Raw genomic sequence first — 20,812 nt, 5'->3', positions numbered from 1 at the left:
GAATTAATTATGTGTTTTTAAAGATAAAAGATATATAAGATTACAATCTTGATAAATTTATTAATATTAAAAAAATTTAATTCATAAGAATTCAATAATATCGCTCTAATCAGTGATCATTATCGTATCTTTTAGTTTACAATTCATAATGTTATTTGATCGTCAAATCAAATCTCATCATACCGATAACTTCTTTATTATAATCTAAAGTTCAAACAACAAAAACAGCTGATTAGAATAAAAATGTACGAGTCCTTATGAATAAGAACTTTTTAATGATGAGATAATTACATTTGTTATTATTTATAATTATATTTTTATTCAAAAAGATATATATTTAAAGTTTATTAAAAAGTGAAATCACATTATACTTTGTTTATTTTTTTTTTAAATTTAAATTTGATTAGTCTCGCGAATTAATTTGTGTAGAAAATTAAGAAACTCGCTACTTAGGTAGTTCGATTTCGAATTTAAATATTTCTGAATCTATTTCAAGTAGCTTTTAAATTCATTGATTACAACTGTAAAAAAATCTTACTCAATATCTAAAGCTTATAATCAAACTGACAAATTACATCGATAATTAACTGATTTAACATTCTCATCAAAATTTTAAATTTGGATATTATGTTCAAGCACGAAACTTTACTTCACAATCTCATAAACGTAATAAAATAAGAAGGGAGAGAAATTCCCCCAAGACTATTAAGACTTGATTATGAAAATTATAAAATTGACAAAAACCTCATGAAAGTCAAAGAATAATGGGAAGTTATTTACAAATAAAATAAAATAATATATTTTCAGATCTGATAATTATTTTTACATCTCTGCCATTGTCGGTGTGTACATTGTAATGAATAAACAAACAGAAATTACAAAGCCACATCGATCCCATACTCCCCGCGTAATTTCTGCTTCCACGTGGCAAAATCACATGCAAATACAATTGCTGTACCAACGATCCTAAATTGTTTCTGTTTTCATTTTATTTTTTTGTCTATATATTTTATTAAACTCGGCGTTTTTTAACTTATACAAGAGGCTCAGTCCTTGCTCACAGCTCATTCTCTTTCATTCACACACACACAGATGTATATGAATCTGCTAACTGGGTTTTCTTGATCTTCATTTATATATCAGATTCAATGTAAGTTTTTTTTTTTTTTTTATTTAAAGATCTTGCGTTCTTTATTTTGGTACTTTGATTTGTTCGTCTTGTTCCACTCGAAGTCTGTAACTTTTTTTCAAGATCCACAAAACCACATCGTTGCTAGATCTAAAACCCTGCAATCTTGCTCAATTCTTGCATTTTCTTGCTTTCTTTTTGCATTTTCCCATCTGAGTTCATTTCAAATTCTAAGTCTTTAGTAGATTTTAGTAACAATTTTAGAAGCATGTTGGGTCGGTCCACTTTATCAAGAACCGGAAGTTTTAGGCCAGAGAATCTTGGCCAAAATGCACTGGCTATGATAGGGAATCTTTGTTTCACTTTATTCGTATTAGGGGTCTTAATTTTTACTATTATTGCTGCTACATATGAGCCTGAGGACCCTCTTTTTCATCCATCAACAAAAATTACTACTTTCCTTACATCAACTTCGAATGCTACCTTTAAATCTGATGATACATTGGTCAAAACTGGGGAGGATTTCATGGCTTCAAACCAGACAACACTTGACAGGTTAATAATTAACATCACTGATATAGAAACCCCGAGTGTTGGTGCTGTTGTTGATGCTACTGATATTAACCCTGAAATAACTCCGGAAAATTGTGTTGGTCCTATAGATTGTAAGGACCCAGAAGTGTTTCATTTGATGATGAGGAAGGCAATAGAGCACTTTAAGGATTTACATTTTTATCGGTTTGGAAAACCAGCCCCTGGTGTTAATGATACTAGTTGTGACATGGCATGGCGGTATAGGCCTAAGGAAGCAGCGGCAGCAGCTTTTTATAAGGACTACAGGCGATTTTCTATAGCTAGGTCAGAGAATTGCACGCTCAGTGTTGTGGGGATTGGAGAATACCATTCAGGTGTAAATGCACGGAAGAAGAAGAAGAGGAATCAGAAACCTGGTTTTGAAAAGTCACCTCCCAAGCAAGAAGGGCAGCCGTTGGCAATGCCTGTAATTGGGGATGATGTGAATGATTCACTTCCAGTGGTTGAATCAGAGAATTCATTTAGTCATGGCAAGTATTTGATTTACAATGGTGGTGGTGATAGATGTAAGAGTATGAATCATTACTTGTGGAGTTTCTTGTGTGCATTAGGTGAAGCTCAGTATCTAAACCGAACATTGGTTATGGATTTGACTATATGTTTGAATTCAATGTATAGTTCTTCAAATCAGAATGAAGAAGGTAAGGACTTCAGGTTTTATTTTGATTTTGAACATTTGAAGGAGGCAGCATCAGTGTTGGACCAGGCTCAGTTTTGGGATGATTGGGGTAAATGGCACAAAAAGGATAAGTTGAGCCTTCACCTTGTGGAGGATTTTAGGGTCACGCCTGTGAAGCTTCAAGAGGTTAAAGATACCCTGATTATGAGGAAATTTGGGTCTGTTGAACCAGATAATTACTGGTACAGAGTATGTGAAGGAGAGACAGAGTCTGTTGTTCAACGGCCTTGGCATTTGATATGGAAGTCAAAAAGGTTGATGGATATTGTTTCAGCAGTCGCCTCAAGATTGAATTGGGATTATGATGCAGTTCACATTGAGAGAGGGGATAAAGCAGCAAACAGGGAACTCTGGCCTAATCTTGCAGCCGATACGTCTCCTGATGCACTGCTTTCAACCTTGTCTGACAAGATTGAAGATGGGAGGCATGTCTATATCGCAACAAATGAGCCTGATACAGCCTTCTTCGATCCTTTGAAGGACAAGTATACTACCCATTTTCTAGACGAGTACAAAGATCTTTGGGATGAGAACAGTGAGTGGTACTCAGAGACAACCAAGCTTAACAAAGGTGTTCCAGTTGAATTCGATGGTTATATGAGAGTGTCTGTTGATACAGAGGTGTTCTTGAGGGGGAAAAAGCAGATTGAGACTTTCAATGATCTTACTAATGATTGCAAAGATGGCATTAACACCTGCAATACTGCTGCCAGTTAACTCTTATACACCAGGTTTTGTGCTTTTCTGTTGCTGCATTGGAATATAAGCACCTGTACTTCTAGCCGTTTTCTTTGTGTTGCTTTGAGAAACTGTAAGCATTATTTGTTAGTTTCTGTAGCATTTTAATGAATTTTGTAATCGTAGAACAAGATAACCTAGTATCCTCAGTGTTTTATTATCATTGCCACTCATGCTTGATTATATTTTATGTAAACTATATATCATTGTGAAAGATAAAAATTGCTTGGCAGTTATTTTTCCTCAATAGGCACATGTTGCTAGTAGAAGAAGCCATTAGTCTCTTGACCCACATTAGTTGATTTATATTCAAAAGAATCTGGAAGGAATCATGCAGTTGCAACAGAATTTGCGTTATGCAAATGATGTGGAGTTATGGAACTGAATTAGTCGTGTAATGAGTCATTGACAAAGATAGAAAAATCCATATAGAACTTACTACAGGTGTATTGCAATACTACGAAACCTGCAAATTTCAATTCTGATTCACTCAAGAAACGGCAGAGATAAAAGTACTCCAAATTTGGCAATTGTTAGAGGACGGAATTTTGGTAGCATTCAACAAACAATAATATTTGGTAATCTAAAACTGTTATTATTGCATGGCAAAAATGTTCACTGCAGAATTGGTTGACCTAACAGTAGTACCATGGGGACCCAGCTATTTCCAAAACCATATCCTACCATCAACCAAAAAGGGGATTGTACGGAACCAAAAGTACTGTACTCCTTTCCCCCCTAGTATGAACACGAAAATAAAAACGGTAAATGAAAAGATTAAACATTAAAGAAAATTTATTCTAAAATTATACAAAAATGGAAAGTACGAAGCTGATTTCATTTCCCCCGGGACCTGCCCTTTTTCACAGGAACAAGTGTTACTTTTTTGCCAGAATTGATAGTTCTGGTCTCTGTTTGTCTTAGCACTGATATTGCAACCTGATGCTGATTTTCATTTGCCTGGTCATCTGCAAATGGCTGCACCTCAAATGCTCCCCTAGTGAAGCCTCTAGCAACCTGAGGAGTCAAAGCTCTAGTGATCAGCATCTTTAGCATTGCAGATTATGAGAGAATATCTGTCAGAGCCAGGTTACTGTTTTTGCCACAAGGAACAAATATTTGCAGACAGAAAAATGAAAAACAATCATCTGCTGTTGCATATCCATAAAGAAATAGCCAAGGCAAGAAATAGGAGTCCCAAAAAATCAATTTCAAGTTAAAGAATGATTCTTCTTTGCACATTTTTCTCTTGCTGGAACAGAGGGGCCCAAATGCATACTTATGTAACCTACAAGAATCCCCTGGGGCTGAGCCCCGAGATGAGGCACCATCATGGTATGCAGACCTATAAACTATATTGATCTAATTGGTGAATTTCTTTTCTTAAGAAAAAAACTATAAATCTTCGTTGGTACTTCCAGATGCTGCATACTGCAAGCAAATTTTGCAATTTAGCTTCCTATACTATTAACAAGCTGTATGAAGTAAGAAAAGATTCATAACAAATTCTAATGGCATCTCTAAAATAAACTTGATTAAGAACATATTGGTTCTCTTTGCCTTGTATGTCTTGGCCACCATAAAGAAGAAAATGGGTAGACTTATATCTCATTTTATCAATTTATTTATATTATGCGATCTGGCAAAAGTAACATTGTTGATCAGGAGAATTCAGCTCTCCTGCCAAGAGATGAATTCAGCAAGGACATTGGGGGCAATAAAGATTTCATCCGGACTCTGCCATCTGGAAAAGGGGCATTTAAAGCAGCATACTCAGTGAACCATTATAATTCCATGGACATGCCGAGTTGTCAGTGGCAGATGTTCTGACAAGTCAATTATACCAAGGAAATGCCATGTCAGGCAAGAAAGTTAAAGGTGGAACCTATGACTGAACTATCAAAGCATTGCAGAACTAGTCGTCAACCAGCGTGAGTTAGTAGTTCTCCCAAAATATAGAGATTGATTACCAACTCAAGCAGGTTATTTTTAAACAAAGCAAATACACCAGCAAAAGATCACTGGATATTAAAATAAATGGTGCATCCATAATTTAAATAGCACTCAATTATAGAAGTTGAAAACTTTTGATAACCCTAACATTTGCATGAAATTTCTGAATATATAAATATCATAAAATACTTCCTGATAGGGCATACCTTCAACAAGATCCATACTTTGAGAGAACTACTCAAGATTGCAAGCCTTGTTCTTTTCCCAGATGTTAAATAGTTGCACATATGATGGTCAACTCTCAAAAGAAACCTTGGCCAAGTCTTGGGGTTTTCAGGGTATGCCTTCTGGTCCATCATTGCCTTTCAGAAACAAAGCAGACACCAATAAATGATAAGAGAGATGGAGAAAATGACACAGAAAATAGTTTTATTCCTAATATTTTCTAAACACAACTCTTTGCAAGTTTTGGTATCGGACTTTTTAGCATCATTTCTCTTCACCAATGAAGAAGTATGCCAGTAGTCAACCCCACACCCAACTATTCCAAAACCCCAGCCCAGCTTCATCCATGAACAAGCTACAATTATGGACTACAGAGCTGATTTGTTTGCCAATAGCTTTTCATGGGTCTTGAAACCCAGGGTCATCCTAGGATGAGGTGGTCCCTGCACCTATGGGAATGATGTTGTTAACAAGAGCATTAGAAATGATGGAACAAACTATACTTACAAGCAATCGGCAAATTTCTTGTTCAATCTTCGAAAAAGAGGTCTCTAAAGCTTCAACTCTCCCAGTAGCATGACAGCATGTGCAAGGTTCACTAATCATAAAAGACACACTAGGTCGAACCTGTCCAAAATTGCTCCATTATTAGATATATAAGTTATTCTCAGTTAAACAGTCGTGCACTTTAAACAGTCTTGCACTAAACAAACATTGTCAATTGAGATACATAAAGTACAATACTCTGTTTGTTTGAATGTAATGGCAATTTTCTACAAACAAATATCATATACTACTTTCATTTTGCTTCTTTGTAGCCAATCCCAAATAGATGAGATAAGGCTCAGTTCAGTATTTTTCATTGCCATGTCTCTTAGCAAAAGTAAGGGAACATTAGAAACAAAGAAAAGATCACCGCAATGGGGCCAACATACCCTCTTTCTAGTTATTTCCATAAGTCCATGCTTTGACAATTCAGAGACCTTCACCATTGATCGGTCACCTTCAACAGCTGTCTTCATTTCTTCATAAACTAATCTCTTATTTGCTGAAAGTATAGTAGCAAAAGAAATTACAAGTACGAAGCTGATCATTTTGGATGATATCCACAGAAAGCAAGATACATCTCCTGAACCACCCACTTAAAAAAAAAGAAAAAGTCATCACTTTAAGGGAAGTGTAAAGAGTCTCTCCCCAGCGCCATTCTATAGCTATTCACTTTAATTTCTTAGTATGCTGCCCAAGATTCCATTCCATTATGTCTGGTATACCTTTTCAAACAATCATCACATCAAACAAAATGTTTCTTCTCAACTGCCCTTATCCTAAATCTTGCCACCTTTTTGAAAAAGAAATATAAGACATAAAAGTAGGGCCAGCGTGAACATGAATAGACAACTGTGCTGTCTTTCTCAGTGGTCACCTAGATTCCCAAGTTAATTAACCACAGGAGGACTTCCCAAGCAAACATTTGAACCAAGGTTAGTAAAAAAACATGGAGCAAAATTTTCATATGCACAGCATGCTAATAACTATCCAGGAATGCCCATAGTTCTAATGGCTTTAAAAGTAGCTCCCTCACAACTGCATGTGCAATAGAAAGGTTTTATCTATTACAGAAGCAGTAAAAATAGCAAAACCATTTTCCCAACCATTGAAATTGCCCTACAATCATCAATGTCAAAGTCTTTCTAGTAAAATGGCAGTCGTTCATTTACTCTTTTATGGAATTAAAACTTCTGTTATTGGATAAATGGTAGTTGTAAGCTGAGAATTTGAGTATGAAAACCAAACTCAAGCTGCTAAGATAACCGACAGATTGACATTGCAAAAGAACCTCAAATTTATTGTGCTGGGTCTGTTAAATGTGCAGGCAATCAGACACATGTACGCATGCTTGCACGCAACACAAAGGACAGAGAGAGAGTTTTAACTTACAGTCATCTGCCATATCTATAAAGTCCACAACAATAATACCACCAATATCTCTCAGCCGTAATTCCCTTGCAATCTGAAACACATAATGATCTATTAAAATGAAAGGTTTTAGTAGATTCAAAAAACATAATCACATTGTTTATCCAGTTACAATTTACTGCAAGTAAAACCATGATGCATCTTGGATTCTAGTATGAGTATATGATATGCATACATTTCCAGGTGTTGGCCTCACCTATCTTAAAACATTTCATAAACTTCCCTGCTAACTGAAGTGATAAGTGTCATATCATGTCCACTTGTTCGACTATCTTCATTTGACACGTGCAACATTGATCCATTTCAACTTTAACTCCCTCCAATGCTATATCAACAAAAAGTCCACTGCTTCCTTTTGCTGTTAAGTTTCTCTATCATCCAATATGATATATTCAATTCTCTATCTTACTGGGCTGTGGTTCTCTTCATAGATTACTGTCTCGTATGAGACTTACAGGTGACTTTGCAGATTATCCTAGAAGTTTTTACTCCTAAATAAGATACCATCAATGATATCTAGTTTTAAATTTGCTCAACTAAAAATGCTTTTTCCATGGAAGGACAAGATCGCATGGGCAGCCAAGGCCCAATGCAGAGGAACCCTAATCCATTAGAAACAAAATTGGACATGATTAACTCATATCAGGGATTGACCCACAGGAATATAGTAATTGCTAAGAAACCGCTATTAACAACCACTACAATATAGCACTTGCAGACAAAGGTTAAGTGTTCCAAGAGAATGAATGAGATTTATGTATCTGGAAAAAGCAAATCAATGCAAATAAAGGATTTAACACATCATGTCCACGTATTGTTCATTTAGAATGACGAGCAAACTCAGTATGCAACATACTCGTTTTGCAGCTTCAAGATTTACATCCAAAATAGCTTTTTCTTGTGAATTCCCCTGACCAAACATTACATGTCCCCCATTCACATCAATTGAGACTAATGCCTCTGTTTGCTCAATCACCAAAGAGCCTCCCCTAGGGAGTGGAACCCTGAAAGGCAGAAGACTGACATCAATCATAAAGGTAAATTGAGATCACTGAAACAAGTAAAACCTAGGGAGAAGAATTACGTCAAAAATCCAATTAAAATGAATAAACTTATTACTGTTATATCTTAGAGTTGCAGGGGGTAATTTGTTTGTTCACTGGCTATCAACAGATGGATCCACTTAACATATCTGATGTTTCAGATCATCTATGCACTGTGTTTTGCATGAAAATAACTACGAGAACTTTGCAACTAGAAAAAAGGAACCCATGAATCATGAATAATGCCTAAGGAAGAATAATACATGCAAGGTATAAAAACTGCCCCATTATTTTTTTAAGGTCAGCATAAAAGAAATGAAGTGGTATCAAGTGCACTGAAACATCAAAGATCAGAAGGTAGTTCCTTTTAATCTGTCAATATAGTGCTTTTGACTTCCACTCAAGTCCTCATCATGAAGATTATTGCATGTATTAAATCATTATGAAACCTAGGTCCCTAGACATAAAAATACAAGGGATATAAAATGCACTAAATGTTTAGCAACATGGCTAAATAATTGATACCATTGAGTCCTCACCTTTTGCTAAGAATATTGTTAATCTCTTCTTCAATTTTGTATTCATCAAAAAGCGGAATTCTTTTGTCATACAACTCAACTCGATCACAAAGATCAGGAGCAATTTCCTGAAGGTAGTTTGTGACCTAACAAGAAACAAGTAAAAGAAAACAAAATAGGAGGAGAAAAGGTCAGTTTAGCACCCAAAAAATTTAAGATGAAAAAGATAGCAGCTAACTGTTAGTGTACTGTTTCTTCACAATAAAGAATACTACTTAAACATATTTTTATCCAACTTAAGTAAAACGGTCGTTAACTAGAATTGTTTCGGCCTTCCTTGATACCACTTTCTATACTTTTCTAGATATAGCAGCAGGTACCTACCAGAGAAATGTTATATTAAATAAAGATCAAATAACATAGCATGTAATTTGTAAACACAAGGCCAAATGCATATTTATGTCTCTGAGCTTGTATCGATTAGTCAATTTAACACTTTAACTTTCGATTTAACCTAACAGACAACTGATTTTATCTTTTTAATATCCAAATACCTTTAACTTTCAATTTAATCTGACATACACCTGAACTTTATTTTTAATAATATTTAAACACCTTCCTATAATGCACGTGGACGTATTGAATGAAGACACATATAAAAAAGTACTAAAATCTCGCCCAAAAAAGAATTTAGGTGTCTGTTAAGTTCATTGATGGTTAGAGTATTAAACTAACTAAATGACCAAAGTTCAGAGGCACAAATATGCATTTGGCCTAAACACAAAAATTTACTATCTTGAACAGTTAACAGTAAACATGCATCCATATCAAATCCTTATCTGTTAAACATATTCTTACCCATACTGTCTGTTAAACATATTCTTACCCATACTGTCTGTTAAACATATTCTTACCTATATTTCCACACCACATGTATTGCATACTATCTCTGTGAAGGCCTGATTAAGCATAGTTCCAGAAAACTGGCCCAATCCCCTTGCTCATCCTTATTTGGTGAAATAATGGTATAAAAAAGGAAATTAATCCATGCAAGCACTAACAGGTCAACCCTCATTAACCTCTACATAGATCGTGTATTCTCTAATTGGTAACAATATCTTGTTTGGTTAACAACTGATAGCATACCTCGTGATATGTCCTTGGGGAGTCAACCACCATCTTCTTAACCTAGAGAAATTATAATACAAATTGAGATTAGAAAATCAAAGCAGTTGGTGATATTATTGACTAAAATTTTGATGCACAATAAACCATAAAAGATAGATGAATGCAAGCGTGGTATTTTAGATAAACAAGAAACTTACCTTTTCACTAAAATAATCCTGGACAACTGAGAGCGTTTGACCCATTGCCGTGTGTAGTATAACTGGAATTGCCCCTTCTATCCCTTCATCTGCTGCAAGGGCAGCTGATTTTGCATGTTCCAATATATTTTTCCAAGTTGAAAGTAAACCTTCTAAGTCCTTCTGCAATTCCTCTAAAGAATGACCACCAGCAACAGTCCTTGCCGTAAGACCAAAACCAGGAGGCTGCAAAGTTTTGGCTATAACTCTTAGCCGAGTGCGCTCAATTCCAGAAATTTTTTTGGAGATTCCAATTCTGTCACACCGTGCGTGCAATATCTGCAAGCCAGGAAAGTATTTCAGACAAACACTATAATGGGTTTAAAAGATGCCAGATTTGGAAAATATGGCATTGAGGGGTCGCATGCCACTTGGTATAACATACCCAGAATCTGCTTCTCAATTTTGGGTAAGCAGTCAGAGTAGGACCTTTTGTACCCAATCCCTCTTTGACAACTTGTACAACAATTTTGGTACCCTTACGAACTTGAGTCCACTTGTTATCATTAGCCAATAAATGCTCAGAATCCTTCCTATATTGTGGTTGAGACATTTTAGAACCATTTGATCCTTCTGTTTCAGAAGGAACAACCCTGTTCATGATTTCACCTTCTAGATGATGCTGTCTTCCCCCCAAAAAGTGCTCGAATCTAGGGTCTGCTTGACCATAATCAACTATACTGCCATTAACATTTTCCTTGACTTCCGAAATATCAAAATCTTCATCAGCTTCATGCTCATCATGGTCATTGTGTGGAAGTGACACCAAATCTTCCTGGGAGATGAATTCTGCAACATCATCAATGCCTTCAATATCTTGTGATGTATGTTCATTTCCATCAGCAGCTTGATGCTCTTCAAGAGAATCAAGCCCAGAATCATTCATTTTTTCTTTCTTTGTCTTCTGCCGAAAGGGGGGGAATATGAATGGTTCCCTGCTTTGCTTTATGTCCATAAGAGAAGGTCTTGAATGTCCAATATTTACAAATGCACCCCCCATATGGGGTACAAATTTTGTAACCACCCCAAGATACACACTATCACACTGCACGTTGGTTTTAACTGGTTCTAGTAACAACTCAACCAACTTCCCCTCTTCCAATACAGCAATCCTTTGCATTGTACATATTGAAGAGTTGATCAGTATGATAGTAGAAATAGAATCATCCTTTAAAATGAAATTACTGCCATCAGCAGGCGACAACTTATCTTTAACTTGGAGATGCTGACTATTGGCATCCCATGCTTTTGAATCGTTGGCTGCAATATTATTATTTTTGGATATATTGGGCATGATCTTATCCTTAGAGATAACAAAGATGATGGATGATTGGAGTAACCAGGGCTCTTCAACAGGTTGGTCTCTTTCAGAAAGAACCAAGTTTTGATCATCCTGTCCAACAGAATTTGTATGCTTATTATTAAAGTACAACTTATTCTCAAATGTGACATCATTCAGGAATGCCTCAGACTCTTTTGAAACAACATCAACGCCGTTCATGATCTGATGTTCATCTGTCAAAGTACTGGACATATTTGAGTGTTCAGAAACAATTTTAGGTAGGGAACTTCATAAAATAGACTGCCAAGATGGGGACATTACCTCTGGTTTGAGCAGAATTTAGAGATTGCACTGGTAGATATGTCTCCCCTATCCATGACCCCCATACATAAGGTGGAGATCTCTCGATATTATTCTTCAGCCAAGAATCCCTCACTATTATTTTTCCATCTTGTTTTACCGGAATCGATAAAGAAAATTCAGGTCCAGGTCTCCAAATGAGGTCAGCAGAAGCTGGTCTTTCTTCTTTGATGAAAAAATTATACTTTAAGTTGACACCTGAAGGTATCTGCAGAGCAGAACAAATGCTTATGATGATTTACAGTGAAGACATATTTGAGAGTTGATAAAGTATCTCATACTAGAAACATATAGAAAAGGCAAGACTATATCCCTAATACTTATGCTATTGAGAAGAGCAATTCCTGATCCATTAATCCCCTTAAAGAGAAAAATTAAATATCAATAATTCTGTTGTACACTGTTTTCTCTTATGTGAGACAAATCATTCATGGACCTAAGATCAATCAAATGAGAACTCAACAACCATGCAAACAGTAAACCAATCTTCCACAATGACAGCAATAATCACTGAAAAGGCATCATCCGTTCCCCAATATATTGTGTCTAAGAGAGAAAAGGGAGAAAAATAGAGAGAGTAAATCATTCATAAGAGAAAAGAAAATAATGGAAGAGCCATATGATGCACAGAATTCAAAAAATAAATTGATTATGTAGTTTGTCAAAGGAGAAAAAGGATAAAAGGCAGCACCAATAGAACAAAGAGAATTTACTGCTCTTGACAGTCCTTATATTTAACAATCTACTCGGCACCATCAATACTTTTATTATGATAATGATTCCGTATCTACAATTATCAGATCTCCATGAACCTGAAAATATCACTTCATGGAGAGCCTTATTTCTTAAATAAAGCTATTGGCTTTCAGAATATAACTGATGCTTCTTGAATTGACATTTCTATACTTTTCAGACACTATCAATATCACATCTGTGCAAAATTACCTTGACTTCAGTTGTCCACAAATTTGCATGTTCAGTAGGACACATTAGGAGAGCCATCTCCGGCTGCCAACCACCTAATGAGATAGGTTCCCCAGTAATGTAGAGAAGCTGACCAGCTGTCAAATCAGCTTCCACAGTCCAAACTACTGTGCACAATTCTCCAGAAGTAGTGATTGAACGGCCTGAGAAATCAGAATGTGCTATATCCATCAGCCACTCAAAACTATAGGAAAGTACTTCCTGAACGGATTATATCAAACAACAATACCTATAAATAAAATTACACCCACCCATTAAAAGCTATGAGAAAACATTTAGGAACAGATTTGCTCTCACAAGTGGAAGTTAAACGAATTGCCAACGATTTCATGTTAAGGGAACTCTAGTGGGATCAAAATTTGTTAACGTCCATGAGTCCGCTGAAAGAAAAATTCAAAATGCATTCTTCATTTGCAGGATGTTTATATCACATCTCCAGCTATTCTTTTCCCCTAAATATAATTGTATTTTTGTAAAAGAAGATAATATAGTTTGCAAGGATGAACACTAGTGATTATGAGCTCATTCTTTTTCTTTGCATAGTCCATACTTATTGAGAAACCAAATGTAAACCTAGTCTTACGTAATATTTATGGATTCCTTTTGTGCTAATTGTCGTTAAACTAGGTTGCTTTTGATGTCTTTTTGTCACTTTATAGGTATACAGTCTTATAGAGCCGAATTAGTGGGAATTTTAGAAAAAGGTATCAAAATGCCCTTGTTCAAAGCCAATCAAGAGTAAATGTTTCATCTCATGTCTAGCCATGTCCATTTGACAAGATGGAAGACCAAAAAGACTTGTACAAGCTGCTGCCACTTCAGATGGGTGCAAGGAATTGAGCCGGCAAAGATAGAAAAAAGAAACAAAGACATCCAATTTTTTTGTCAGTTTCTAATGTTTCCATTAGGCCTAACTGTTTCATGAACCATTCGAGCTTGTCTGAGTCGAAATCAGAAGTTTCTATTCACACAATAGCTAGCAACTGAAGCACCAGCTTAGCCGATCTACCCGATAGGAAGAGAAAGAGGCTGGTACTTCAGCCAATGCACTATTTTCTAAAAGGCAGCACATGAGATGTGTGAGTTGTTCATATCGCCCTTATATTTTGCTCCTTGCAAATGACATTTAAAGGGGGGAATTTTAGTCCTTTACATGCATGGTTTTAAATAACAGCCAATGCATTAAGTATCACCCATTTCTTAACAGGATTTTGGCCTCCCGATGCATTATAGAAAATCTCGAAACAACTCAGTTTCCTTTATTTTTCAAACTTTACTTACATTTTCTAACTCAATCGCTTTTTTTAGCTTCGAAACTGAGACAATGCAATTTGGTCCATTACCATTGCGTCATTTTTTATACAAATACAGTTCATGATGCTGATATTTAAAACCTTTGTCTACAAGTGGGTAGAGAAAGGGGGGAGGGCCTATATACTTATCACTTGCAAGAATATTTAAAGCACATCATTGATATGAAAACCAGAAAAAAGTCAGGAAATAAAGAATCACTATGAGGAGATTCAATAATAGTTTAATGTGTACAAAATCCACATTGTTTATATTCAAACAGGAATATGTGAATGAGCACACAAATTGTGTCATAATAAGTAAGAATTCCATGGAACCTAACAGATAAGGAACCATAAAATACAACCAATAACTGTTTAAGTGAGGGTTTCCTGAAATTACCTTTTCTCATAGACATTATAGGGCTCATGAGGGAACTACAGGTGCCTACAGAAACTGCAAATCTGAAGGCATTCCCAAGAGATATATGCTGGAATGTGTACCTGTTTTACAAGTAGAATCATTGACATTTTAGAGAAAACAAGCAGCAGCAATTAAAAAGTAAAAGTATTAAAACGAGTATTAAAAATTCGAGAAAAAGGATAATAATAAAGTTCATAGTTCTTATAGAAAGAACTTGAAATACATTACACTAGGGAAAGTATTTCAGGCATTGCAATTTTTAAATTAGGAAAAGACACCACTTGTTTGCAAAATTAGAAGCTTTATTATAAGTAACCAAGAATCTGCACAAACAATTGCCATGGCTTTTTGGCATTAATCGTACTAGCTGCATGTTTTTAAGCACAACAGTACAAGCACCTACAAAATTCTACATTACAAGCACCAAAAATATCTTAGAGAAGCAAACAATATTGAATTTAAAATGGCAGGCTACTTCTATTCCTGAAGCATAGGCTTAATACTCTTTCAATCCAAATTCACCAAATTAACACGCAACTCAAAATTCAGATGAATAAAAAAAATCTGAGTTTATTCACCTTAACACTAAATGCCCAATAATATATCATCCACATGTAAAATTACAAAATTTTTCTAAACCACGTAAGCAAGAACCATAAATATTCAATAAAACAGCAAAAACTCAGCAACCCAGTTCAAATTACTTTAAAAAGGGAAAGAAAATAAGAAAAGAAAGGATATTCATTTACAATACAAAGCACAATATGGATAAAAATAACTTACGGTAATAAGAACCTCTCGGTGCCAAGGAAGCAATTGGGTGTGCGATAATTGCGAAGGAAATGAGAGTGGGCCATGAAGCTCTTGGTTGATTGGAGCTCAGTGGAGGTGTGTGGACTTCGAAGCGGAGAAGCCATTAGAGAGAGTACACATATGGTAAATAAAGAAGCGCAAAATGGGTAGTCCTATCATTTAAGTTTGAGACCTTAACAGACTGAACATGAAGAGAGGAGAAAAGGGAAGACGATGAAGGATAAAACTTCGGATGGTGAATTGGCTCGTTGGCGCCTTGCGTTGTGTGGTGTTGCACCTGTATCCATTGCGCACACGAGTGAGTGTTACTCTTATTTCTTTTTCTATTTTTTTCTTTAAAATATTATGCAGAAATGATTTATTTCCATTTTAATCAATATTTTCATTGAAGTTAAAATATTATCAAAACTCATGAATTCTCAGTTTATTTTGTCCATGTATTTTGATAATTGTTCTCAAAATTAATACTCATTCCATCTTAAGAACATAGTCTTTTTGGTCTATCTCAACTTATTATTATTATTATTATTATTATTATTATTATTATTACTTGTCACTAATTTTCATATTTTAAATTTTAAAATTATGTTGTCATAACAAATTTAGTAGAGGTGTTTTAGAAAAATTAAGAAAGATTAATAGTATTAATTAAAAATATTATATTTTTAATCCTGTTGGCGTGAGCAATCTAAAAAAAGAAATATTTGCTGTCAAATTTGACAGATTATGTAAATAGTTTAGTTACTTATTTATGGTTAATTGTCTTATGTTTATCCTATAATATGTCTTGTTGTATCTCAATTAGTATATATATATATATATATATATATATATCAAAATAAGCTATTTTTTTAAGACGGAAAAATAATATTTTTTATTTTTTGATTTTAAATTTTTTTATTTCACCTCAATTAGAAATTCTTAGTAGTAAAATTCATGTCAACTTTATGTTATTGTTTTTATCTTTCAATAACAAATAAGAGAAATGCAATTGGGTAATCAACCAATAAAAAATGGATAAATGAGCGTCGTACCGATTGGTACCAAAGGTTCAATGTTCAAGTGCACAAGTCAAAATAAATTAATAATTAAGCACAATCATATAAGAGACACCAAATTTACGTGGAAAAAACCCTCTCAACTTGGAGGGAAAAAAAAAATCACGAGGCACACCACCAAGCTTTCACTATACCAACAAAATGGGTACAATTGTTCTTCTCAAGTTTTGGCCCTAAACTTGAGGTATATACTTGCTAATAGAGAGATAATACAAAAGATAACACATTATGAAAATACCCACTTCAAAACCCCAATTTCATCCAAATCAAAGCAAATCCTAGATTTGAGAAAACTAAGAAATACTCTTCTTACCAACTGGGAGAGACTCAATCAAGGCAATAAGATCAAAGAGATCGTCTTTCTCTTCGTTTTCTTCTTCTTCACCACCTTCTATTTCTCTTTTTCTTTCTTTTTCTCTTTTTCTTCTTTTCTGGCCTCGTCGCACACCCACACACTGGAAAAAAAAAAAAGGGAAGGAGTTTTCTTCTTATTATTTTTTTTTCTTCTTCCTTTGCCAAGTTATTTTTGGGCTAGACCCTACGAGGCCCAACACCAACAATCTCCCCCTCCAGCCCATGGAGAGAGAGACGTTGATCTTCAAGTCATCACTTGGTATCCATGCCGACAAGCCGGCAACAAAGCTCAAGCTTGTTTCTCGAAACTATCTTCGTCAACATGTTTGACGGATTCTTATCAGTGTGGATTTTCTTCAGCTTCATCTATTGGTACTCTATAGCATCTCTCAACCAATGAAATCTCACATCAATGTTCTTAGTTCTAGAATGATACGTAGCATTCTTGCTAAAGTCTATGGCACTCTGGCTATCACAGAAAACAACTGCCTCTTCCTGTTGCATACCAAGCTCTAAGAGCAATTTAGTCAACCATAATAGCTCCTTACCAGCTTCAGTGGCTGCAATGTATTCTGCTTCTGTAGTCGACAAAGCCACACATTTTTGCAGTTTGGATTGCCACGACACGGCTCCCCCTACAAAAGTAAACACATAACCCGAAATAGACTTTCTATGATCCAGATCACCAGCCATATCAGCATCTGTGTAGCCTTCTAGCACATATTCACATTTTCCAAAACTCAAACACAACTTGGAGGTGCCTCTTAGGTATCTAAGGATCCACTTCACTGCTTCCCAATGTTGTTTTCTAGGATTAGAGAGAAATCTGCTTACCACACCAACTGCATGACTATATCTGACCTGGTGCAAACCATCGCATACATCAAACTCCCTATTGCTGAGGAGTATGGCACACTTGACATGTCACGACCCCACCCGTGGGCCCGTGACCGGCACTAGGGAATGGGTAGGCTTAAGGCCACCGAAACCCGTAGTAAGCCTGACACTCACTTATTTAAACAAATCTCATCTCAAATTAATATTATTAAAGCCACAATTTATCTTAAATTTACATTCTACAAAATACCCCGGAAAAACTAGGCGAGACCAAACTCGAAAATTTACAACCGATACATCTACTATTACTACTCATGAGAATCTAAGATTTACCAATTTACATACCAAATCAAATACATCACCCGATGATGAAGGAGTTGCTGAATAAGAGTCGCGAGAGGACTAAATACGAATCAAAAATAAGAAAATGAGACCGCCCCGAGAGTGAGTTAAAATCAAATAATCTGGGAACTATTGCATTTTTCTTAGAAAACATAGATTGTTCAAATCAAGATATCAAACCATGCACATAAATACCAATCATACCATAATAAATCAATAAATGAATAAATAAAAATATATTTCTACTTTTACGGGACGAGTGGCTCAAGAGAACCCTAACCCCAAATTCTAAATGTACCATTTTGGCTCTCTTAATCCAATAAGACTGGCGCCCCCGAGAGCAAAGCTCGACTAGGGACCTTACTTCCACCGGGTGACTTAAGTATCCAAATAAGCCGCTCGAGAGCAATGCTCGACCAGTGGACCTTACCTCCCGTGAATTTACACAAATCAGCCCAGAGCCATGCTCGACCGTGAATTTACACAAATCAGCCCAGAGAGCCATGCTCACCGTGGCAAACCCATAAAAATCCGATTACATGTCCATGATCATTACCTATGACGCGGTCCCGATGTAACCCATCAAAGTGGCATGTTCTACGAAAGCCACATCCCCAAATCGAAATCATCACATATAATAAATATCATTGTATAATGAAATCATTCAACCATATCAAAATAACAATTAACAATTAAGAGTAAGACATCGTGCAACTCATGTGGAAAATCGATAATATTTGGTATTATCATAACATTACTATAATAATACTTATATTACCTTTAATAATTAATAATTCAGTAAAATTATTTACGTTGCGATACTAATAACCATATTAAGCATAAACTTCCAAAATAGCATATTAAAATCAAACTTAGCAATAGTGCAATGATTAAATGACTTTAACTCACAGAATTGGGCGACCTCCTAGCTCTCCGGTGCCTCGGTTGGAGCGAGCCAATGCATGATCATCTAATCACGGAAAATAATTTATCAAAATAAACAATCGATCATTAATCCTAGGTCTAGACTCCAGACCGACTGCCTAAGAATCTCGACCGGAGAATTCTACCAAAAATCCGGCAGAACCTCCCCTACAACACGAACATTACCCCCGTAAAAAGCGGGTCCAGACTGCCGGAAAAACACTCCAAATATCCAACAATTTAAACAACGGGAGTCGGGTCCCCAAACTTTACTATTTCCCGACTCCGCCACATAGCACAAAATACGAGGCAGGCAAACTGACATACAATTATTTATGACTCACAAATATCATCAAATACTCAATATAACCCAATAGACACAAATTTAAAATCAAAGGATTTCCAAGATTAACGGCCAGATAAAATTACCGAGACGCTCGGTCAACTCGCCTCCAGCCGTCGAAGTCCGATCAACGATCTGGACACACCATCAGACTCACAACGACGCGCTGATGACGATCTCCGCTTCCGATTTTTCGATCTGACACCCGATCATCCGGAGAAATTTGCGGACGATCACGGCCGTCGATTTGCAAACGGAGCCCGATCGCCACCAAACCGGTGCCATTTCGAAGCTTGAGCTGAGTAGAGTCGGGATATGTCCTCCGATCGTCCATCCTCCGCCGGAGCTCACCGGAAAAGCTGAAAAACCTCGGCTGCCTCCATTTTCTCTCTCCACTGGATCTTCCGTTTCCGGCCACCACTGTCGACACCGCTGCCGCCAAAACAAGGCCAAGAGCGAGAGGAGTCGATCGACACCAAGATCACCGACGCCGGGCGCCAGCGGCAAGGAAGCTTCGGCCATCTTCCTCCTCGCGAGCTACCATCGCCCCTGGCCGACGCCACGGCCTGGCCGACACCGCAGCCTCCTTCTCAAGGCTCCTCCTCTCCCGACCTCTCTTCTTCCCCGATTTTCTTTCCTTTCAATATCGACATTTTGCCCCTGAACTTTTCCTTATTACAGTTTGGTCCCTCAACTTTCTTAATTACTTACAATTCCATCCAGCAAAATTCCAATTTAACCCTTAAACTTTCCTTTAGCCTTTCAATTAAGTCCTTAACTAATTAATTTGGGCCAAATGTGAATTATTGAAAATATACAATTACAAAAATACCCCTGACGGACATATTTATTTACAAAAATACCAAGCTCACAAATTTCCATTAAAACCCCATAAAAATAACATTATACTTTCAATCCTTATTCCAAAATAAATTTCCAATTTAGTCCTAACACACAATTAAATTAAATAATCAATTTCCAACTTAAAATTTAATACTACTAATCAATTATAATACCAATTTTCCCAAAATTCTTTTATAAAAACATCCTTTATAATTTCTTCCAAAATTTTTCAATATATAATTTTACTTATATAAATATGCATTTGGGAAAATTTTGAATAACCAAAATATAATCATTTCTCAAATAATTTACTTGAATAATTTCTAAATTTCAGACTAATTGGGTATAGAAAATAACTCATTTATTTGATTAATATTAAATTTTTCATTAAATCATTTCAAATTAAACCCAATAAAAATGAAGCTAAAATTAACTTAAATAAAAACTCATTATTAAATATATAAAATTTCCGGTTGTTACATGACATTTCATCCTTTTCTTTCTATGTAGATGGACACAGTTTCTTGCTCAATTTCAAATGGCTAGGAAGTGGACAACTTACTTCCTTTGCTCCTTTCATGTTGAATCTCTCAAGCACCCTTTCAATGTATTTCTCCTGTGACAACTAAAGTTTCTTGGCCTTTCTGTCACGGGTAATCTGCATGCCCAATATCTGGTGCGCTTGGCCCATATCCTTCATGTCAAATGACTTGGACATCTCCTTCTTCAACATGGCTAT

The 20,812-nt window shown here is 35.9% G+C and overlaps 2 protein-coding genes across 2 annotated transcripts; one reads left to right on the top strand and one right to left on the bottom strand.

Moving 5' to 3' along the window:
- Positions 1-1,025: 1,025 nt before the first annotated feature.
- LOC8288338 lies at positions 1,026-3,303 on the top strand. Its single transcript, XM_002524556.4, has one exon. The coding sequence runs from the start codon at positions 1,398-1,400 to the stop codon at positions 3,117-3,119; it is 1,722 nt and encodes a 573-aa protein (XP_002524602.1). The 5' UTR covers positions 1,026-1,397; the 3' UTR covers positions 3,120-3,303.
- Positions 3,304-3,714: 411 nt separating this feature from the next.
- On the bottom strand, positions 3,715-15,674 carry LOC8288337 (ribonuclease E/G-like protein, chloroplastic). The gene is made up of 14 exons (XM_015722626.3): positions 15,343-15,674; positions 14,539-14,639; positions 12,808-12,989; positions 11,824-12,070; positions 10,606-11,735; positions 10,182-10,499; positions 10,003-10,044; positions 8,878-9,002; positions 8,152-8,299; positions 7,257-7,329; positions 6,254-6,366; positions 5,826-5,945; positions 5,300-5,455; positions 3,715-4,157 (listed from the first exon to the last, which is right to left on the bottom strand). Exons 1-14 carry the CDS (start codon positions 15,474-15,476, stop codon positions 3,978-3,980), a joined length of 3,069 nt encoding a protein of 1,022 aa, XP_015578112.2. The 5' UTR covers positions 15,477-15,674; the 3' UTR covers positions 3,715-3,977.
- Positions 15,675-20,812: the final 5,138 nt, after the last annotated feature.

This window comes from Ricinus communis, chromosome 7 (assembly GCF_019578655.1).
Source record: "Ricinus communis isolate WT05 ecotype wild-type chromosome 7, ASM1957865v1, whole genome shotgun sequence".
NCBI classification, from domain to species: Eukaryota; Viridiplantae; Streptophyta; class Magnoliopsida; order Malpighiales; family Euphorbiaceae; genus Ricinus; species Ricinus communis.
This window is presented reverse-complemented; position numbering and strand designations above follow the sequence as displayed.

What these genes read in the sequence shown, in the direction of transcription:
- LOC8288337 (XM_015722626.3), bottom strand. Translation starts at nt 15,476, where the DNA reads ATGGCTTCTCCGCTTCGAAGTCCACACACCTCCACTGAGCTCCAATCA. An exon ending in TATAATGTCTATGAGAAAAG is followed by an intron (nt 12,990 to 14,538) that starts GTAATTTCAGGA and finishes CTGATTTCTCAG; the next exon opens with GCCGTTCAATCACTACTTCT. An exon ending in TGGAAATAACTAGAAAGAGG is followed by an intron (nt 5,946 to 6,253) that starts GTATGTTGGCCC and finishes AATTTTGGACAG; the next exon opens with GTTCGACCTAGTGTGTCTTT.
- LOC8288338 (XM_002524556.4), top strand. Translation starts at nt 1,398, where the DNA reads ATGTTGGGTCGGTCCACTTTATCAAGAACCGGAAGTTTTAGGCCAGAG.